A 24,375-nucleotide genomic window follows, 5' to 3' on the forward strand; every position below is an offset into this window, starting at 1 on the left:
ACTACATTACGATAATAATACTACATTACTATAACAATACTACATTACGATAATAATACTACAATACTATAATAATACTACATTACTATTACAATAGTACATTAATATAATAATATTACATTACTATAATACTACATTACTATAATAAAGCTTCATTACTATAATGCTACATTACTATAATAATACTACATTACTATAATAATATTACATTACTATAATAATGCTACATTACTATAACAATACTGAATTACTATAATACTACATTACTATAACAATACTATAATAATACTACATTACTATAACAATACTACATTACTATTATAACAGTATATTACTATCAAAATGCTACAATACTATAATAATACTACATTACTATAATTATACTACATTACTATAATAATACTGTTAAATTTAAATTTACCAGAAATTTGCGAGTTTACGCCACGTTCATATTTTAACAATCCAGTTTTCCAATTTAAGTGTCGCTAAATGCAGTCTGGCGGTCAGTTGGCAACGTTTGGCAGACACAGGAATGTCAAGATTGGGCAGGCCCTTCTTAGATAATGCCACAGTGCCCTCTGTAGATATTGCCATAGTGCACTCTGTAGATATTGCCACAGTGTCCTCTGTAGATACTGCCACAGTGCCCTCTGTAGATAATGCTACACCCTGTAGATAGGGCCACACCCCTCCTAGATAATGCCACAGTGTCCCCTGTAGATAATGCCACTCTGCCCTCTGTAGATATTGCCACAGTGCCCTCTGTAGATAAAGCCACAGTGCCCTCTGTAGATAATGACACAGTGCCCTCTGTAGATACTCCCACTTTGCCCTCTGTAGATGCCAGCCTCATGGGCCGCTTGAGGCCTGTGGCCGTGTGTTTGAGAACACTGGCTATACGCACACTGTGTTTTCAGTGTTTGTTGGGCGTATGCGTCAGAAAGGCTCAAGGCGCATACTCAAATGGTTTGATATAGCCCCATTGACCCAACATAGGCCAAAAGTGTGATAGATAGATAGATAGATAGATAGATAGATAGATAGATAGATAGATAGATAGATAGATAGATAGATAGATAGATAGATAGAATTATATTTATTTATATATGCAGATATTATGTTAACAGCTTTTACTTGTTTTCAGTAATGATTGTTCCAGAACATGCACATCTACTGCAAATTATATTATCTCCTCACCACACTTGATGTTCTCCATGCGGACTGCAAGACCAGTCTGTGCTGCTGCAATTAATTTCAATGCAATAAAAAACTGAGCTGGACCGAAGAAACCCACATGTTTTGCACCGACCAGTTCTGTGATCTAAGGGGAAAAAAAACTGAATTACAGAGGGTACTTCTATTTATTCTATTAAAAAAAATCTTGCCATATATTTAAAGTAAAAGGTCACTTTTACTTGCATATTAGATATTTGCTTATGCCCCAATTCACACAAGCTGAGTAGTTTGGTAGAGAACAGCAGCTGCAGGGAACACGGGTTCCTTATTGATACGCTCCCTGGTGAGAGGGATAGCCGTTATTTGCTAATGGAGCTGTTGCTTTTCCCTATTGCCTCTGTTAGGCCTGATTTACACGAGCGTGTGCGTTTTGCGCATGCAAAAAACACAGCGTTTTGCGTGCGCAAAAGGCACTTAACAGCTGCGTGTGTCATCAGTGTATGATGCGCGGCTGCGTGATTTTCGCGCAGCCGCCATCATTATGACACTCCGTTTGGATGTTTGTAAACAGAAAAGCACGTGGTGCTTTTCTGTTTACATTCAGAGTTTGACAGCTCTTGCGCGAATCACGCAGTTCGCACGGAAGTGCTTCCGTGCGACCTGCGTGGTTTTCACACACCCATTGACTTCAATGGGTGCGTGATGCGCGAAAAACGCAGAAATATAGAACATGTCGTGAGTTTTACGCAGCGGACTCACGCTGCGCAAAACTCACGGACTGTCTGCATGCCCGCATAGACTAATATAGGTGCGTACGACACGCGTGAAAAGCACGCGCGTATATTACGCTCGTGTAAATGAGGCCTTACTCAAACTCAACTAACTCCAACTAATATAGCATAAGAGGCAAAAATTTCTGTTTGCTCATATCTCTAAATCTGTTCACATTTACGTATTTTATTGCTTATGACATTACATAGTTACATAGGTTGAAAAAAGACACAGGTCCATTAAATGCAGCCGTCAAAAGCGATCGCTGCATTTAACCCCTTAGTGTCTAAGCCTGTTTTGGCCTTCAGGACCAGCCCCATTTTTGCAAATCTGACATGTGTCACTTTATGTGGTAATAACTCCAGAATGCTTTTACCTATCCAAGCGATTCTGGGATTGTTTTCTCGTGACATGTTGTACTTTATGATACTGAAAAAATTTTGTCATTAAATTCAATATTTATTTGTAAGAAACGCCAAGATTTAGAGAAAATTAGCAAAAATTAGCATGTTTCTAAATTTTAATGTATTTACTTGTAAAACAGATAGTAATACCACACAAAATACATACTAGTTTATATTTCCCATATGTCTACTTTATGTTTGCATAGTTTTTTGAACATTCTTTTATTTTTCTAGGACGTTACAACGCTTAGAACTTTAGCAGCAATTTCTCATATTTTCAAGAAAATTTCAAAAGGCTATTTTTTCAGGGACCAGTTCAGTTCTGAAATGGCTTTGAGGGCCTTATATATTAGAAAGTCACCATAAATCACCCCATTTTGAAAACTGCACCCATCAAAGTATTCAAAACAGCATTCACAAAGTATTTTAGCCCTTTAGGCGTTTCACAGGAATTAAAGCAATGTAGAGGTGAAATTTACAAATTTCATTTTTTTTCTTCAAAAATTCATTTGTAATAAATTTTTTCTGTACCACAGAAGGTTTTACCCAAGAAATGCAACTCAATATTTATTGCCCAGATTCTGCAGTTTTTAGAAATACCCCACATGTGGCCCTAGCGCGGTCATGGACTGAAACACAGGCCTCAGAAGCAAAGGAGCACCTAGTGGATTTTGGGCCTCTATTTTATTAGAATATATTTTAGGTACCATGTCAGGTGTGAGGAGGCCTTGTGCTGCCAAAACAGTGGAAACACCCCAAAAGTGACCCCATTTTGGAAACTATACCCCTCAAGGAATTTATCTATGGGTATAGTTAGCATTTTGAACCCACAGTTTTTTTGCTAAATTTATTTGAATTAGTATGTGAAGGTGAAAATCTACTTTTTTTGTGAAAAAATTAGGAAATTTTAAATTTGTACAAGGAATAAAGTAGAAAAAACACCCCAACATATGTAAAGCAATGTCTTCCGATTATAGCAATACCCCATATGTGGTAATAAATTGCTGTTTGGACCCACAGCAGGCCTCAGAAGAGAAGGAGCACCATTTGGATTTTGGATTTCTGATTTTGCTGGAATAGTTTTCAGTGCCGTGTCGCGTTTGCAATGCACTGGAGGGAATAAAACCGTGGAAACCCCCCAATAATGACCCCATTTTGGAAACTATACCCCTCAAGGAATTTATCTATGGGTATAGTTAGCATTTTGAACCCACAGTTTTTTTGCTAAATTTATTTGAATTAGTATGTGAAGATGAAAATCTACTTTTTTTCTGAAAAAAAGGTAGCCATTTTTAATTTTTACAAGGAATAAAGGAGAAAAAGCGCCCCAACATTTGTAAAACAATTTCTCCTGATTACGTAAATACCCCATATGTGGTAATAAACTACTGTTTGGACCCACACCGGGGCTTAGAACGGAAGGAGCGCTATTTGGCTTTTGGAGCTCAAATTTAGCTGGAATGTTTTTGGGTGTCATGTCGAATTTGCAAAGCCCCTGAGAGACCGAAACAGTGGAAGCCCCCCAAAAGTAACCCCATTTGGGAAACTACACCACTTAAGGAATCTATCTAGGGGTATAGTGAGCATTTAGGCCCCACACGTCTTTTGCAGAATTTATTAGAATTAGGCCGTGAAATTAATATCAACATTATTTCCACTAAATTGTTGAATTTTTTCAATTTCACAAAGGATAAACGAGAAAATGCACCCCAACGTTTGTAAAGCAATTTCTCCCGAGTACGGCAATACCCCACATGTGGTCATAAATGTTTTTTCATTAGAAAGTAATTAACCCTTTACGAACTGATTCATGTTTTGCTTTTTCGTTTTTCCTCCCCGCTTTCCAAGAGCCACTACTTTTTTATTTTTCTGTCAATAGAGCGGTGTGGGGGCTTATTTTTTGCGGGACGAGCTGTCGTTTTTATTGGTACCATTTTTTGGTACGATGCCATATCGGTGGACATAAACGGCTGTTTGGGCACGCTGTAGGGCTCAGAAGGGAGGGACGCCATTTGGATTTTGGAGCGTATATTTTGCTTGGTAGTAGCTCTGGCGTTTTGCTGGTATTTCAGTTTATAATGTTGGGGCACATGTAGGCTGGGCAGAGTACATCAGGGGCATAATAAGAGGGTATAATAATGGGGTAAATAAATAATAATCCACAGATATGTGGCCGGTGTCGCACTGATAAATGGTGCCCGATCTTATCCACTTTTGGAACACTCTGCACATTTTGCATCGCCATAATCTGGGAGCCGGAACTTTTTTTATTTTTTCACCACCGGAGCCGTGTGAGGGCTTATTTGTTGCGGGACAATCTGTAATTTTCATTGGTACCATTTTGGGGTACATGCGATTTTGTTGATCACTTTTTATTCAATTTTTCGGCAAGCCAGGTGACCAAAAACCATCAATTCTGACAATGATTTTTATTTATTTTTGACGGCGTTTACCCTGGGCTATAAATGACCATTATACTTTATTCTGCGGGTCGGTACGATTACGGCGATACCATTTGTATATAGGTTTTTTTATGTTTTGCAGCGTTTGAGCAATAAAATAACTTATTTAGAAAATAATGTATTTTCTGTGTCACCGTATTCTGAGAGCCATAACTTTTTTATTTTTCAGTCAAAAAAGCGGTGTAAGGGCTTGTTTTTTGCGGGACGGGTTGTAGTTTGTATCGGTACTATTTTGGCGTACATGCGACTTTTTGAGCACTTTTTATTACATATTTTGTGAGGGGTGGTGACCAAAAAATAGTGATTTTGGCATTGTTTTTCGTTTATTTTTTTTGCGGCGTTCACCATGCGGGAAAAATAATATTATAGTTTTATAGTTGGGGTCGTTACGAACGCGGTGATACCAAATATGTGTACTTTTTTTTTACGTGTTCATTTTTTTTCCTATAATGAAAGACTTATTATAGGAAAAAAAGCAGTTCTTGTTTATGTCACTTATAACTTTTATTTTTACACTTTTTTTAAAACATTTTTATTCTTTTTTTTTACTTTTTTCACTTGTCCCACTAGGGGACACTTAGACTTGCAGCTCTGATCGCTGCTGGAATACATTACACTACACACGTAGTGTAATGCATTTCAACTGTCATTGTGACGTGACAGTCACACTGACAGGAAGCCTACGACGACCACCCTCGGGGTGGTCCTCATAGGCTTCTGTACATGGCAACCCGGAAGCCATTGTCTGGCGTCCGGTTGCCATGGGTACCATCGCCAGCCCCCGTGATTTCACATGGGGGCTGCCGATCGGCGCTAAAGACCTTAATTGTGGCGTTCAAAATCGAGCGCCGCAATTAAGGGGTTAACTGCCGATATCAGCGGCGACAGGCCGCTGATCGGCAACGGGGAGAGCAGGGCTGACACCCTGCACAGTTAACCGCCGCTGCGGTGTAGCGCCGCGCGGCGGTTAACTGTCAAAGCACTGACGTAACTGTACGTCAAGGTGCGCGAACTTACTGCTCACCATGACGTACAGTTACGTCATGGTGCGTTAAGGGGTTAAGGTGTTTCCAGATCATCGACACCCCAGCAATGAAATCGCAGAGTGTCGGTGGCTGCAATGGCAAGCGGAGGCTTAATAGTCGCCTCCTGGTGTGCCTAGCATGGAAAACTTTCAGCTCCCGCCCGGAGACGGGACCTGAAAGGCTTCCGTAGCCGCCGGCAAGATGGCTCAGGAGATGAGCCAGCGTCATCAGCGGTGGATGACAGCTGTATGTTACAGCTGACATCCACCTGTAAGTGGAGCTAGCTCCGATCCCTGCCATTAACCCCTCAGATGCAGTGATCGGAGGCGATCACTGCAAATTTGTGGTTGTTACGACTGCTATTATGGCAACAGGAGACCTAACAATGACCTCTGCCATTGTGGAAGCCGATTAGGCCCCGCCCGGAGGTAAAGCCTAATCGGCTTGCTGTCAGTGAATGACTGACAGATCTAATACATTGCACTAAATAGGTAGTGCAATGTATTGGAAAAAAAATCTGACAGTTCGCCCTTCAAGTCCCCTAGTGGGACTAAAGAAAAGTGTAAAAAAAAAAGTGAAAAGAAAGTTGTAAAAAATATAATAAAAGTTTAAAGTAATAAAATATAACACAATCGCCCTTTTTCACTTATGAAGTCCTTTATTATTGAAAAAAATAAAATAAACCATACATATTTAGTATCACCGCGACCGTAACGGTCTAAACTATAAAAAGATTATGTTATTTATTCCACGCGGTGAACGGCATAAAAAAAACAAAACATAAAAAACAATGTCAGAATTTCTGTTTTTTGGTAACTTTGCCCTACAAAAATTGAAATAAAAAGTGATCAAAAAGTCGCACGTATCCAAAAATTGTACCTATACAAACTATAGCTCGTCTCGCAGAAAACAAGCCCTCATACAGCTCCGTCGACAAAAAAAATTAAAACGTTATGGGTGTCACAACTTGGCGACAGAAAAAATACATTCTTTTTACAAAAGTCATTTTAATGTGCAAAAACTTGTAAAACATAAAAAAGTGCTATAAATTAGGTATCGCCGGAATTGTACTGACCCGCAGAATAAAGTTAACATGTAGTTTATAACACATGGTGAATGCTGTATAAAAAAACACTCAAAAAAACGATGCCAAAAAATAGGATAAAAGGTGATCAAAAAGTCGCATGTACCCCAAAATGGTACCAATAATAACTACAGCTCGTCCCGCAAATAAACAGCACTCATACCACTACGTCTATCAAAAAATAAAATTAGTTAAGGCTCCAATAAGTCAGGAAATAAAAATATGCGGTTGTGCAGATCAGAGGGGAACATTTTGTCTGTTTCAAGATGTAATTTATCAGGGCCCTAAAATTAGGGAACCAGGAAGGAGAGGGCCCAAAACATATCGGCTAGAAGCGAGGGTGCCCGTATTATACCAGCAAAATTTCCCAAACTGCAAAAGGTGCGGAGTGTGGACCAAAAGGGGGATCAGAAAGGACACCATTTATCAGTGCGACACTGGCCTGTACATCTATGGATTATTTTATATTTACCCCATTATTACACCACCTGACTATGCTCCCTATGTACTCCACCCAGTTTACATGTACCCCCACATTATAAATTGAAATACCAGTAATACTCAAACAAAACTACTACCAAGCAAAATCTACGCTTCAAAAGCCAAATGGCGCTCCAACCCATCTGAGCCCTACAGTGTGCCCAAACAGCAGCGTACTTCCACATATATTGCACCGCCATACCCGGGAGAACCCTTTTAATAATTTTTGGGGTGTGTCTCTTCAGTGGCATAAGCTGGGCACGACACTGAATTGGCATATCTGGGGAAAAAATTTAAATTTCTACTTTGCACCATCCGCAGCTCATTCATTTATGGAAAAGACCTGTGGGGTGAAAATGCTCACTACGCCCCTTAATAAATGCCTTGAGGGGTTTTGTTTCTAAAATGGGGTCACTTCTCAGGGGTTTCTTTTATTGCTTCACACCAGAGCCTCTGCAATTGTGAACCAATACTTTATAAATTAGGCCTCAATTTCGCATGGTACGCTTTCACTCCTGAGCACTGTCGAATAGGCAGGCAAAAGATTGGTGCCCCATATAGGGTGATTCTATAACCGGGAAACACAGCATAATAATTAGAGAGCAGTCTTTTCATGGTGGCACAAGCTGGGCACCACATATTGGCATATCTATGGAAAAAAATCCCATTTTCACTCTGCAATATCAAGTGCACACTAATTTCTGCAAAACCCCTGCCAGGTTAACATGCTCACTACACCCCTAGGTGAATACCTTGAGGGGTGTAGTTTCCAAAATAGGGTCACTTCTGGGTGGTTTACAATGTTTTGGTCCCACAGGGGTTTTGCAAATGCTACATAGCGACCAGAAACCAATCCAGCAATATCTGTACTTTGAAAGCCAAATGGCGCTCCTTCCCTTCTGAGTCCCGCCATGTGCCCAAAAATTAGTTTATGTCCAGATATAGGGTATTGCCGTATTCGGGAGAAATTGCTTTACAAATGTTGGTTCTTTTTCTCCTTTATTTTTTGAGAAAATGAAAAATTTTGCGCTAAAGCTACGTCTTATTGGAAAAAATTTTTTTTTTATTTTCACTGCCCAATTCAAATAAAATATATGAAACACCTGTGGGGTCAAAATGCTCACTACACCCCTAGATTAATTCCTCAAGGGGTGTAGTTTCCTAAATAGAGTCACTTTCTGGGCGTTTTCACTGATTTGGTTCCTCAGGGGCTTTGCAAATGCGACATGGCCTCTGCAAACCATTGCTGCTAAATTTGAGCTCCAAAAGCCAAATGGCGCTCTTTGCCTTCTAAGTCCTGCCGTGTGTCCAAACAGCCATTTAAGACCACATGTGGGGTATTGTTTTACTCGGGAGAAATTACTTTACAGATTTTGTGCTGCTTTTTCTTCTTTAGTCCTTGTGGAAATAAGAAAAAATTAGCTAAACCTACATTTTCTTTGAAAGAATGTAGATTTTCATTTTCACGGCCTACTTCCAATAATTTATACAAAAAAAACCTGTAGAGTCAAAATGCTAACTATACCCCTAGATAATTTCCTCAAGGGGTGTAGTTTCCCAAATGGGGTAACTTGTGGGGGATTTCCAATGTTTTGTCACCGCAAGAGCCCTTCAAACCCGATGTAGTGCCTAAAATATATTCTAATGAAAAGGAGGCCCCAAAATCCTCTAGGTGCTCCTTTGCTTCTGAGGCCGGTGCTTCAGTCCATTAGCACACTAGGGCCACATGTGAGATATTTCCTAAAACTGCAGAACCTGGGCAATAAATATTGAGTTGCATTTCTCTGGTAAAACTTTGTGTTACAAAAGTTTCTGCAACAACAAAAAATTAAAATTGTACATTTCACCTCTACTTTGGTTTAATTCCTGTGAAAGGGTTAAGAAACTTTCTAAATGCTGTTTTGAATAATTTGAGGGGTCTAGTTTTTAAAATGGGCTGATTTATGGGGGTTTCTAATATATAAGGCCCTAAAAGCCACTTCATAACTGAACTGGCCCCTGCAAAAATAGCCTTTTGAAATTTTCTTGAAAATTTAAGAAATTGCTGCTACAGTTCTAAGCCTTGTAACGTCCTAGAAAAATAACAGGATGTTCAAAAAACGATGCCAATCTAAAGTAGACATATGGGGGATGTTAATTAGTGACTATTTTGTGTGGTATAACTGCCTGTCTTTCAAGCAGATACATTTAAATTTAGAAAAATGCAATTTTTTTCTATTCTCCGCTAAATTTTGGGATTTTTCAGAATTAAATACTGAATGTATAGAGCAAATTTTCCCAGTAACATAAAGTCCAATGTGTCATGAGAAAACAATCTCAGAATAGCATTCCAAAGTTATTACCACAAAAAGTGAAACATGTCAGATTTGAAAAATGAGGCTGTCAGGAACGTCACAAGTGGCCAAAGAGGGAAGGGGTTAAAATACATTGTAGGTTTCTTTATAGCCCATGCCAGTGTTGTTTGTTCTAATCTTTTATTACATTGTCTAAAGTCTGTGTTGGTGTAAAAACATTCAAATACAGAGTGAAGCCTACATTCTGTTATTTAAACAGACATCTGAAAAAAGAAAAAAAGTTGCGTGACTTTAGGATCTAAACTCCAATAAAATTTATGTTATAGGTATGTTACTGTGACGTGACGTGATGCTGTTATACTTTGCAAATGTTGCGTTACACACAATCAGGGCGATTTATCAAAGCAAATGTGCAAAAAAAAATTGGTGGAAAATGTGACTTTAAGGGTATGTTCACACGCACTAATTACGGACGTAATTCGGGCGTTTTTGCCCCGAATTACGTCCGAAAATAGCGCCTCAATAGCGTTGACAAACATCTGCCCATTGAAAGCAATGGGCAGACGTTTGTCTGTTCACACGAGGCGTAATTTACGCGCCGCTGTCAAATCACGGCGCATAAATAGACGCCCGCGTCAAAGAAGTGACCTGTCACTTCTTTGGCCGTAATTGGAGCCGTTATTCATTGACTCCAATGAATAGCAGCGCCAATTACGTCCGTAATGGACGCGGCGTTCAAGCGCCTGCACATGCCGTTACGGCTGAAATTACGGGGATGTTTTCAGGCTGAAACATCCCCGTAATTTCAGCCGTTACGGACGCCCTCGTGTGAACATACCCTTAGAACACAATCTGTAGTTTTGATTTGTCTGTCTAGGATCTGCATCTATTCAAGAAATAAGCATGGTTTAAATTGAGTAAGAAAATCGGACACATTTATCATATGCACCTTCTTTAAAAGTCGCAAATATTTTGCACAACCGTGCTTTTAAACTATTAGATTTAAGAACAATTGGTGTATATTTGATGACATATTCGCTATCCATTTTTTTCCATTCTAGCATACATTACATTAACAGCTTAAACAATAAAATATATGTTGACCGCCATAACTAATTTCAATTGTGGTCTAAATCAGGCAAACTTTACAAAAAAGTCTAACTTCTTTCATCCACTGCCCATTTCTTGTCATGGCTGTGGACTTTGCTGACATTTATCACGGTATCCACCATGATAGAGCCATTCAGGATACCATCGTTCATTAACTGATGGTGTAGTGTGGGGTATCTTAGTGTAGAAAAGTGTGCTTGAAACGCACCCCCTGCTTCTCATTGATTGCTAGTGCAGCTGCTATGCATATTGAATTGGTTACACCGAGTACCCCCCTTTATCTTCTCGACTTATAAGGCTGGATTTCCACATTGCAATTTTGGTGCGTTTTTTGCCGCGATTACTGCGAGATTTCGCAGCATGGCCAAGAAAAATCTGCAAAATCGCCGTGTAGAGACCTAGCCTAAGGGTATGTTCAGACAGAGTTTTTTGCAGGCAGAAAATTCTGCCTTAAAATCCCGTCTGAAATTTTGAGGCAGATTTTGATCTGCCTGCACGCCGTTTGCCGCATTTTCACTGCGTTTTTTGCCCGCAGCCATTGAGCGCTGTGGGCAAAAAACGCCGCGAAATACGCATTCTCTTCCTCCCATTGATGTCAATGGGAGGTCAGAGACTTAAACGCCCGAATATAGGGCATGTCGCTTCTTTTTCCCATGAGACGGTTTTTCCGCTCGCAGGAAAAAAATGCTTCCGCCTCCCATTAAAATCAATGGGAGGCATTTTCGGCCGTTTTCCGTCGTGGTTTCCACGTCAGAAAATGTGTCAAAAAAACTCTGTGTGAACAGGCCCTAATAGTTCAGTCTATTTGTAGAGTCTTCTTTTAATACTCATGAATATCATGTGCCAGTACTTCATTCCTCATCTTTGATATGGAGGACACAAATGGTAGACAGGGAGCAGGGAGGCACAACAGAGAGCTGCTTCACAGGAAGGAAGTATCCGGAGTCGGATGAAAGCAATTGTGGGAGTCTCGTATTTCAACTCATCCTGTGACGCGTGATGGACTCTAGAGCTCATGGAACAACATGATCAGCTCCAGTATAAATACACATTTTTTTTTTTACCAGTCTACTGCAGTGTTTTGCCTCTTTTTCCTTCAATCACAGCAGATAATTAATACATAAAATATGTTAAATGTTTGATACATATAAATTAATAGTTTTTGCCCTTCTGAATGACTCTTTTTTTTTTTGTCAATATATATAGCTTTACAGCAATGTCAGGTAAAAAAAATTATAGGGGAGCTATGACTTTGAAAGGTATGAATATGGAGATGGAGCAATAATCGTATTATAATCTGATCCTAGCTATATGATTTTTACGTAAATTAGCCGTCTGTGTGAAAATTTTCACGTTGTATACTTTTGGAGCTTGGCTCATTTTTCTGAAAAGTACCTGAGTTACAAATATATGTAAATATATGAGGATATATACACAGTAAGATAGTGTGGCCAGCAGCTACTTCAAGTACTAGATGCAGTCTAATCTTTTGGGACAGATTTTTAATAGCAGCTTCCTTTCTGTAGAGAAATATTTATATCTATGTTCCTGAGTGCAGCCCACTTCCCATACGGACATCATTCATCACAATAGACCAAAGCTTTTTCTTTGTTAAAAGAATTAGCACAATTGCAAAACGAAAAAAAAAAAAAATGCTGTTATGGTCTGCCACATGCAGGTAAATAAAGCCCAGATACTAGTGGTATAGCGGGTGACTGGGTGAATGCCACACTTGTTACGTGTATCTACTGCATTCTTTATATTAAGGCTTCAGATTACTCGCAATTGAACCTTCAGAGTAATCTCTGTTTACATCTGCGCTGGAGGCTCCGTTAGTAGCTCCTCAAAAATGGCGGGAAAAATAACACAGCATGATGGAAACCCCAGGGACCGCATTAAAGGCAATTGTGTCTGTCAAGTGCGTTTGGTGTCCGTCATGTAACGAATCCGGCACCGCCGTTATTTTAGTTTTTCTGCTCCTATGACGGAACAGAGAAAAGGAAATACAAACTTGAATACAGCCTAAGAAATGCATTAATGATTATGGACTACTTTGCGTGCTTCCATTTGAAATGCTGTTCATCTCGGGTAATGAGAAAGGCTAAATCAGAATACACATTTTGGGGGGAATTTAACAACTTTTTAATGCCAGTTTTCTGGTGTAGAAAAGTCACAAATGGCTTCATAGTCAAAAATTATTGGGCCTTACTAATATATGGAGGGACCTAACTACTATATGGGGCCACAACGGGGACATTACTACTGTGTAGGGGAACTATTACTGTTTGGGCCTAAAGAGGGCACTCTAACAGTTTGGGGGGCACTATTAATGTGTGGAGTACACTATGGGGGTATTATTATTGCTTGGGGTGTAAAAGTGGAATTATTACCGTCTGGCCGACTATGGATGGAGAGTTTGTGATGAGGGTTGGGAATAGGTGGGGAGTGTGCTAGAAAATCGAGGAGTCAAAGAGGTTTGTGTGTCAAATTCTGTAGAGACGAGTCGTGTCTGGAAGAAGTCTTCATGTCGGTCTAGAGAAGACATAACCTGTGAGCCACAGGATTGATTGTATTCACTTATATGGTCTGCAGAGTGCCTGTGTAGAACTGGCATCTACCACTACATAGTCACTGTATTTTGGTAATATCAGTCTAATATAGTGGATTTTATTCAGTAACTGTATGGTGGTATTATTCAGTCAATATATGGTGGTAATATGTGGTTGTGGTGTGGAGGTATTATTCAGTAACAGCATGGCGGCATTATTTAGTCACAATGTGCTGGTAATATGTGGTCATGTTGTGGAGGTATCATTCAGTAACAGTATAGTGGCATTGTTCAGTCGCTATGTTGTGGTAATATGTAGTCATGGTGTGGCGTACTATTCAGTAACAGTATGGTAGTATAATTTATACACTATGTGGTGGTAATAGGTGATCATGTGTGGAGGGTATTATTCAGTCACGATGTGGTGGTATATTTCAGTCACTACGTAGTGATTGTAGGTCATGTAGTGGCGTATTATTCAGTATCTATATAATAGTAATATTTAGTCACTGTACATGTAGTGGTAATATGTGGTCATGGCGTGGCTGCATTATTGAGTAACAGTATGGTGGTTCTACTGCGTCACTATACAGGGGAAATATGTGGCCATAGTGTGGAGGTATTATTCAGTAACAATATGGTATTATTATGCAGTATGGTAATATTATGCAGTCACTATGTGGTGGTAATATGTGGCCATGGTGCGGAGGTATTATTTAGTAACAGTATGGTATTATTATGCAGTATGGTAATATTATGCAGTGTCTATGTAGTGGTAATATGTGGTCATGATGTGGAGGTATTATTCAGTAACAGTATTGTGATATTATTCAGTCATTATATAGTAGTAACGTGTTGATGGTATGGCTGTATTATTCAGTAACAGTATTCTGGCATTAGTTAGTCACTATGTGATAGGAAAATGTGGTCATGTTGTGTAGGTATTATTCAGTAACAGTATGATCGTATTATTTAGAAACTATGTGGTGATAATATGTGGTCATAGTGTGGAGGTATTATTTTATAACAGTTTGGTGGTATTTAGTCACTACGTACTGGTAATATGTGGTCATGGTGTGGAGGTTTTATTTAGTAACAGTATGGTGGTATTATTCAGTCACTATGTGGTGGAAATATGTGGTCATGGGGTGGAGATATTATTCAGTAACAGTTTGTTGGTATTATTCAGTCACTATATAGTGGTAATATGTGATAATTGTCACGGTCCATGGGTATGTGGACCCACTAGGCCGCACCGCCATAGCGGGGAGGTAGCTGGCCAAACCACAGAGCACCCCACCAATACAAAGTCCCGCACAGGGGTATCTGAAAAGTCCAGACAGTGGCCGGGCTTTGGCACGGATGGAGGTGGGTGCATCAGGTTACACCCGACGTGGCAGATGACAGCTGGTGCAGCACGTTGTGCCAGATATGGCGGATCACACTTGATGAGGAAGATGACACTGGATATGGCAGATGGCAGCACGTGCAGGACGTTGCGCCAGACGTGGCAGATCACACTGGACGTGGAAGATGGCACTGGACATGGCAGATGACAGCAGGTATAAGACGTTGCGCCAGACGTGGCAGATGGCACTGGACGTGGCAGATGGCACTGGACGTGTCAGATGACACAGGATGTGGCAAACGACAGCAGGTGCAGTAGACACGACTCCAACACTAGGAGGCACAGGAACAAGAACACAGCACAGGATACAGGAACAGGTAACAGGGAAAGGTTAAAAACTGGAACTGGAAAATACTAAGGGACCATTTGCAAGACAAACTTTGGATACACTAACAATGCTCAGGCAAGGATCAGAAGGGCAGAGCCCTTCTTATAGTCCAGGAAATCATGTGTAGTTGATGATGATGATTGTTCACTTGTGCGCGCGCTGGCCCTTTAAAACCGGGCACGAGCGTGCTCGCGCACCCTACGGGACACAGCGGAGCGGAGTGGAAGTGAGCGCTGGCATCTCCTAGGAAGGAGATGCTAGCCAGCCAGTGCTCACTGATCCATGGCTGCGGGCGTCAGGAGGTGAGTAAACGCGACGGCCTGCGGCCATGGACGCTACAGTATCCCCCCTCTTTTGCCCCCTCTTCTTGGGACCAGAGCGAGAGAGAAATTTCTTAATGAGAGCAGGGGCACTGAGGTTCTCTTTCGGCTCCCAGGACCTCTCCTCAGCACCAAACCCTCTTCAATCCAAGAAATAGAAAGTCCTTCCTCCTACCCTTTTGCAGTCCAGGATCTCCCTCAGCTCCAGCATATCCCCCTGCCTATAACAACAACCTCATGAAAGCTGGCCAATGTGAAACACTTAGCCCTCCATATTTTCATATTCCTGAAACATTATTTTGTTATGATTTAGAACAGTTTGTCTGTCCGAAACACGTTGACTTTTGTATTTTAACACTCAACTGTACCACGGATGTTGGAATAAAGATTTGTACATTTGATCCTCTGCCTGAATGCCGGATGTATCTTTAGTTTGTATGCTGTGCCTTCCGCTCTGGCTGAGCGTTATCACGTGTACCGTGTATAATGGATCCTGTGAACTGCCCCTCTACAGTTATTACTAACATTATTACCCTGGCACCTGGTTTCAACCAGAATTTAAAGTTTTCTGAAACAAGAGTTTAACTTTAACCATATAAATGACTGGCCATATGTATTTTCACAGCGGTCATTAAGGGTCCTTATGGCACAGCGGCGCTGTGTCCTAAGCTCGACATGGGTGTCCAACGACAGCCAGACTCCTGCTCTAATGGGCGGGATCGAAGTTAGCTCCAATCCTGCCCATTTACCCCTTAGATACTGTGGTCAATAGTGACAGGCATCTAACTGGTTTCAGAGGGAGGGGACTCCATCTGTCACTCCATCGGCACTTGCAACACTATCACGGGAAGCCGATGATTTCCATGGCTGCAGGGGGCTTAACAAAGGTCTCCAGGGCCTAATAGCATGCATGTCAGTTTTACATTGACAGACATAATACATATAAGTTTATAATAAAGAAATGAAAAATCCCAAGTAAAAAAAGTAAAAACACACTTTTTCCCTTTAAAAAATGCTTTATTATGATAAATACTAAATACATTTTTTTAAAAAGCTACACATAATTGGTATTAACGCAACTTTAATGATCCGAACTATAAAAGTATTACGTTATTTAACCCACACGGTGAACGGCATAAAAATATAAATAATAAATAAAAAACGGCAGAATTGCTGTTTTCTGTACACCCTGCTATCTAAAAAATTAAATAAAAAGTGATAAAAAAAAGTCGTATGTACCCCAAAATTGTATTAATAAAAACTACAAGTCATACAGCAAAAAATTAATTCTCAAACAGCTATGTCAGCGGAAAAATAAAGCAGGTATATTTCTTAGAATATGGCAACAGAAAAAAAAAAATAATTTTATCGTGCAAAAGTAGTAAAACATAAAAAAAACTATAGAAATTTGGTATTGCCGTAATGGTAGTGACTCGCAGAATAAAGCTATTATTTTATTTATGCCACACAGTAAGTTGCGGAAATTTAAGACACAAAAAAGTATGGCGAAATGTTGTTCTTTTTTTCCCATTTTTTTTTTTTTTTCATTTTTTTTTCCATTACCCCCCAACAAAAAGTTAATAAAAGTTAAGCAATAAATTATCTATACCCTAAAAGGGTGCCATTGAAAAATACAACTTGACCCGCAAAAAACAAGCCGTCACACGGAAAAAGTTAAGAATTTTGAAATGCAAAATATGCTGGTCACTAAAGGGTTAACATCTCTAATTATGTAACTGTCGGATTATAGAATGGTGGTGTTACAATTCAGAAACTTAGTGTTTGTATCATAATAGTGGAGTAAAAAAGTCCAATATTGCCCTCAGCAACCAATCGGATTTCAGCTTTAATTTTTCTAGAACACTCCAACATTTTGTCTCCACAAATGTTTAAAAACAAGGCTCATTATATAGTATATTTATAATGCAGAAGTACAAACTCAATAAATACTGTATAGTACAATTATTTAGGGAAGTTGTTTATTTTTAACATATTTTTGCTGCAAAATTGTAGTAAATGTTTTGGGCAACATTCCTTCTGAAAACTGTAGCATCAAAATGCCAGAGGCACTGCTAGGATTGCCTACTAGTAATTCTATTAATAGGGATGGCAGTGACTAAAGGTATGCCATCTGGAGTGAGCCCAAGTTCAGCATTAGAAAATCACCTCAACAAATTTCAGGCCAGAAAAAAAATATAATTGATTTTCTACAAGCACCGTGAAAAGGATTAAGCGCAGAAATTAGGCCACAAAGAGCTTTAAATTCCAGCTGTATTCAAGAAGCGGCACACGGATCAACATGAGAAAAAACGTATCAGTGCTCAAATGAACCTGACATTCTTTACTAATTCCAACAAAATCTAGCAAACTTATTTGCCCCTATTAATAATCCCAAGCAGTCAACATGTTGAAATTAAAGAAAATTTGAAAAAAAATTCTCACCTCCACATCATGGCCGACAAGTGCTCATTACCCTACAGCATTTAGCCATTTGTGTAATGCACAGTTTAGCCAGATCTTCCAAAGGGGAAGCTTGTATTAGGGGTCAACACTTTACTTCCCCTTACATGGAAGTACTAAAAGTGTATGCTTTTTATAGAGACTGTTCCATTGTCTACTTGTGTTGCCTGGTATGTATTGTATTTGTATATGCTGTAATACCTGACTTTGGCCACTAGATGGCTCTCATAGTGGCAGGAATATATGAGAAGAGGAAGTAGAGGAAGTGTTCAGTATGATTACAGGGTGTGACAGAGGGTGTGCTCAGAGTCTGTGAGCAAGCAGGCCCGAACACAGCCAACATGGAGTGCGCCGGTGGGCTGTAGGTAGAAGCAAGCCACAAAGAGCCTGAGTGAAGCCGTGCAGCGTGGTCCACTGGAGTCACTGTGAGAATGAAGGTTGGACTGAGTAAATGACCAGGGAATACTGATTTTTGCTACTGAACTAGGAATGAATGTTTTCACGGAGATTTAAAAGGAGTGTGTCGCTAGAATTTATTTTATTTTTTTTGGTTAAACAGTTAGTATATAAATGATTACACATTGTTCTCATTTTTTTAATTTTTTCACAAGTCAGGAAATATTATAAATTAGATTCTAATTTATAACATTTCCATGTGCTGGTCACTAGAGGGAGCAATTCCCAAAATTGCAGCATTGGCATGTGGTAAAGCAACCTCATTGCTTTATGCTGCAAAATTGGAGAAGACAAACTCGCTCTAGTGTGCTCAAACAATCCCCCCTCCTTTATCCTGGCTAGTGCCAGGAGAAAGGAGGGGTTTGAATGTTCAAACCTCCTACACTGTGCGCCGCCATTTTTTGAGCGAATGCACAGTGTAGGAGGATTAGATACAGTGGTAATCACACAGTATAACACGAACATACACACACATCACATACACAAACATAACTTACCTGCTCCTGCCGCTGCCTCCGCTCCCTGTCCTTGCTTCTGAACATATGGACGGAAGCCGCGACCAGAAGTAGTCATATTACTGTCCGGCCGCGGCTTCTGGTCCACATGAAAAAGGATGTCTCTCTGCCGAAGACCTTCCTTTTGGACTGTGTGGGAGCGGCGCATGCGCCGTTCCCACACAGACGGCGTACACTATAGTGAATGGAACGGCTCCCGTTCGCATTCTCTATGGGGATGTATGTGCCGTATTCCATCTCTGTATGTGTCGTTAATCGACACATACAGAGATGAAAAAAAAAATGGCAGCCCCCATAGAGAAGTAAAAGAGAAAAAAGTAAAACACAAAAACACAAATAAATAAAATGTATTTTAATAACATACTAAAAGCAATAACATATATAAAAAAAATTTTTTTTGTGACACCGTCCCTTTAAGACAGTGGGTTGGTGAACAGAGAGATTGTGAGTCTGTGGAAGAGCATTTAGATGCTCAGTGTCAGAACAAGCATGTTGCACTATGTATGAACTGCACTGTGTAGGAATTGCACTTTAACAAGCCCTGCATAACCTGTTCAAGTTCAAGAGGATATCTGATAAGGACCGAACAACATATTTCTCAACTGGAAGATCATACTCACTGGATCCCCTGCTGATCATATCTTCCTAAATAAGAAATCCGACTTATGGCACCAGGAGGTCGACAATTTTATAAACCTGCTACGTCAGAACAATATTTAGATACTAGGCCTACCAGAACGGGCAAACGGTCAACATCCTGATTCTTTTGTGGAGAACTGAATCAAAACCCTGTTTCCTGATGCCCCATTTTCATTGGCTTTCCCGTAGAGCGGGTTCACAGGGTCTCGGCTCAAGCTCCTATACCTGGGGTACCACCACATCCATTGATGCGAGAATCCGCTGATAAGGAACTGGAATTCCTCAATAGATAGTAATCATTCAAACAAATTGCTTGCCCACCTAGTTAAACAAAATACCTCATCAGCAGTCATTTTAAGCATCACCTCTCCCCAAGATATTCTCACAGATAATTTAATCATTCAACGATTCCATCAATTCTATATTGACCTATACAGTTCCCGAATAACCTCATCCGTGTTTGATATTGACATATACTTGTCTGACATAGCATCACATCCCCCAATTAACAAGTGACCATGGCTTAAGGGTCCTCTTACATGGCCCGTTATGGGCCATGTAAACAAGCAAAGATCAACGAGACAGCTCGTTAATTGGCGCCCATTTGCTTCTTTCACAAGGAGCTATTATCACTGATGTATGGGGACGAGCACTAATTATTACGATCGCTCATCCACTTGCATTTCCATCATGTCGGCAGCACATCTCTGTTTACACTGGGAGATGTGCTGCTAACAACGATAATATTTTTTGCTGCATAAACTATACGATCAGCCGATGAACGAGCGTTTGATCGTTCATTGGCTGATCATTGCCCTATTTACACAGGGCAATGATCGGGAACGAGCGTTCATATGAACACTTGTTTGCCTGATAACTGGCCCATGTAAAAGGGCCTTTAGATGCCCCATCACCTTAGATCAAATCCCTCAAACTATTTTTGATCTCACTAATGGAAAATACCAGGTCCAGATTGCCTTCCATTAGATTATATGCTAGTGTAATAGGGCCTTTAAATGCCCCCATCACCCCAGATGAAATCCATCGAGCTCAAGCTATTTTTTTATCTCAATAATGGTAAATCCGATGCCCAGATGGACTTTCATTAGATGTATATGCCAAATATTCAGAACTTCTAAGCCCACCTTTGATTGCCATGTTTGAATATGCCTTTCAAACTGAATAATTCCCCCTTCTCTCTATGAAGCAACTATCATGCTTTTACTCAAATCCAGGAGGAGCCTGACCAAATGCAGTTCCTATCTGGTAAATCTTGACTACAAAATCCTTACCAAAATAGCCAGACAACAATTTGGGCAAAGAAATTATTTTTATTATTGCGGCTGACCAATCTGGTTGACAGTGTGAAGGCCTTTGATTTATTGGAATGGCTATTTTTGCTAGCAGTTCTTCATAGATTAAATTTTGTCCCTGGTTTTATTAAATGGATTTTTATACTGTATTCTCCACTGACCACAAAGTTGTCTTTTAATGGCATGTATTCTCCTTTCTTTCCGCTGTATAGGGGCACAAGGTAGAGATGTCCGCTATTATTTTGGCCATAAAGGCTCTGACTTTAAAAATCAAGCAGGATCACCTATGAATGGTATAGCAATTAGGGCCCGTGAAGACTGGATTGGCCTCTATACTGATGACCTTATCCTATTTTTATCAGTCCCTTTGTCTACTCTACCCTATGCCATACATGTTATAGAAGTGTTTGGTCGTCCTCAGGTCTCCACATAAACTCGCAAAATTCTCAGTCATGCACCTCTTCTCCACTACTCTTTATCCCCTTCCATCATGGACTTATCCATAACCTAGGAATTTAAATACCTTGGCAAAATTATTAGTAAAGAAAAGATTGTAATCTCTCTTTTACTAAAAATATCTCCCCACAAACTCTGGCCCATTTTTCTCATTTAATATCCTTATGGCCTATCCTAAGTGGTCCTACTGGGCCGAACTGTAGGATGTAACCCATCCATACATTAGTACACTTGGTTTGGTCTCAGACATTACAGGTCACGAACTACCCTGATATTATGACTGAAACACCATTATGGAACAACCCAAGCCTTTCCCATTTATACTCTTTACCTGATACTGTTTTCTGGATAAGATCTGGGATCAACATCCTATTGGACATATACGACAACTCTATTTTAGTTTCATTTGACACCCTTGTCACACAGTTAATTTACCTTGTATAGCCTTTTACTGCTACCTACAGCTCTGCCATGCACTAAGTATGACGATTTTCAAATACTCTTTAAATGGTGTACCACGCTCACAAGGCCTCAGAGGCTTCATTTCTGCCCTGTGTACCCATCTGTTGGACATGCTCTTCTGTTAAGTCTAAGTGGCAAACCATTATTCCATCCTTCACAGAGGAAGATTGGCAAGAGGCCTTAGAATACTATCTCTATGTATCCTCCTTTGCCATCAATAAATTAATTATATATGTTTTAGCAAAGCTGGTTGACACCAATTAGGATGAGCAGAATCCCCTGCTCGACCTGTCCCAGGTGTTATGCAGAATAAATTGACTTTATACACATTATTTAGGCCTGTCCATACATACATTATATGGAGAAATGTATTAGGACAACTACACATTTCATCTACATCAGCTTTTATAAAATCCCATTCTATATTTATAGGTAGTAGTTGGTCCCACTTTGCAGCTAAAAGAGCTTACACTCTTTTGGGAAGGCTTTCTATAAGACTTTGAATTGTCTCTGGTAATTTTTGCCCATTCATCCAGAAGAGCATTTGTGAGGTCAGACGCTGTTGTTGGACGAGAGGGTCTGGTTCCCAAACTGTATTTTAGTTTTTCCCAAAGGTGTTTGATGAGGTTGAAGTTAGGGTTCTGTGTGGACCAGTCAAGTTCTTCTACACCAAACTCACCTAACCATGCCTTTATGGACCTTGCTTTGTGCACTGGGGCACAGTCATGCTGGAACAGAAAAGGGTCTTCTCCAAACTGTTCCAGCAGGTCTAACGGAACCCATGAACGAAAGCTCGACGATGATGTGAATGAGGCCTTAGCTGTATGGTTGACAATATATACTGTAGCTTAAAACACATATCTCTTCTCTTACGCCAGAATTTTGCACTATAAAAACACCATTAACTACCTGGCTCCTACCTGCTACACTTTGCTTCTTCCTTCAACACAATATGTTACCAGGCTGGGACATATTTAGATTTCTGGTTGGGTTCACACCTTTCGTAACATTTAGTTGTTTTGCTCCATTAGAGTAGCAGAACAAGGGAATACCGGAAGCAACGGTTCCATTGCACCACGACAGGTCCAGCTCCAGGTTTATGTGGGCCCTTGAGAGACAGAGCCTTAGTGGGCCCCTTTGCGGTGCAACTTGAGCAGCGGCAGTATAAAGGCAGAAACTAGACAGTGAATATGAAAACATTTTATATGGTCATGTATCTAAGCCTATGTGGTAGGCTTAGATACAGGGTCCATGTGTGATACTGTCTGTTAGACCCTGTATCCAAGTCTACCACAAGGCAGGCTTAAATACAGGAGCCCAGCAGACAGTAATATTACACTCACCCTCCTCTTCAGCTCTGGGTGCAGCGGATGTCTTGACACCATCCAGCATCATGACGTCATGCGTGGCGCACATGGTCGTGACGTTATGACGCGAGAAGACGGCAGGACTTCCGCTGCGCTACGGAATGAGGATGGTAAGTATAGTGTCATTACTATAGTAACAGGGGCCCGGTGGCAATTGCGACCGCTGCGACCCCTATAGCTACACCACTGAATGTGGCAGTCCCCCGGGTATCCGGGGCACCGTGCCAAAGTTCCAGGGCTTGGGTCCCGAAGGCCCAGTGCTAACGACGCCCCTGGTTAGGCCCTGTTTATGACCCCATATAGAAGGTAGGTCCCCTTTATGCCCCTGTATAGAATTTAGGCCCCCTTTATGCCCCCATATAGAAGTTAGGCCCCAGTTTGTGCCTCAATATAGAAGTTAGTCCGCTAGCTTGTGCCCCCATATTAAAGTTGGAAGTGAGTTATGTAGAAAAATGGCCTTGCTCAGTGGACCGGCTTCTGAACCTAGCTGCAGCTTCATCTCATCCACAATTTCGGTTTTCACTAGTGTTGTGCCTGTCGTTGCACAACTGAAATAGGTGAGCAGTTATCATCTCATGTGCCTTGCTGTTCCTTTATATTTTGTGACACGCACCATGTGGCGCCGTGTTTTTTCCCTTTCCTTTAGATCCCATATTAAAGTTAGAACCCCAGTTTGTGCCCCCATATTAAAGTTAGTCCACTAGTTTGTGCTCCCATATAGAAGTTAGTCCACTAGTTTGTGCCCCCATATAGAAGTTAGCCTGTTGTTTGTGCTCCCATATAAAACCTAATCCCCCAGTTTGTGTCCCCATGTAGTTAGTCCGCTGGGTTATGCCCCCAAATAGAAATTAGTCTGCTAGTTTATGCCCCCATATAGAAGTTAGTCCGCTAGTTTGTGTCCCCATATAGAAGTTAGTCCATTTTTTTGTGCTCCCATATAAAAGCTAATCCCCCAGTTTGTGCCCCCATGTAAAATTCAGGCCCCCAGTTTCTGCCCTGTCCCCATATAAAAGTTAGGCCCCCAGTTTGTGCCCCCATGTAAAAGTTTTAGGTCACAAGTTTGTGCCCGCAGTTTGGTCCCTTTGCTCCAATAAAAATAATGAAATAAAAACCTCACCGAACACGTTCTTACGACAAGCTGAACGGTCCCATCACTGTCTTCTTACTGGTACTTGGCGACGCTCACATCCACAATAACAAGCGTTGCGGCGCAGTCGCGCAGATGATGTAATCACGTCAGCGCAAAATGATTATGTCATCTGCGCCGCAATGTACTGTTATTGTGAATGCGAGAGGT

The 24,375-nt window shown here is 40.6% G+C and overlaps 1 protein-coding gene across 2 annotated transcripts in view; it reads right to left on the reverse strand.

Annotated features, from left to right (window-relative positions):
* REPS2 (RALBP1 associated Eps domain containing 2) overlaps positions 1-24,375 on the reverse strand; it is a 216,437-nt gene that overhangs the window by 154,705 nt on the left and 37,357 nt on the right. For both annotated transcript variants that reach the window (XM_075852974.1, XM_075852973.1), the window contains exon 2: positions 1,198-1,321. In XM_075852974.1, the coding sequence (XP_075709089.1) occupies positions 1,198-1,321 (124 nt within the window). The remainder of the gene's footprint in view (positions 1-1,197; positions 1,322-24,375) is intronic.

The sequence above is a fragment of the Rhinoderma darwinii genome, chromosome 2, assembly GCF_050947455.1.
Source record: "Rhinoderma darwinii isolate aRhiDar2 chromosome 2, aRhiDar2.hap1, whole genome shotgun sequence".
NCBI classification, from domain to species: domain Eukaryota; kingdom Metazoa; phylum Chordata; class Amphibia; order Anura; family Rhinodermatidae; genus Rhinoderma; species Rhinoderma darwinii.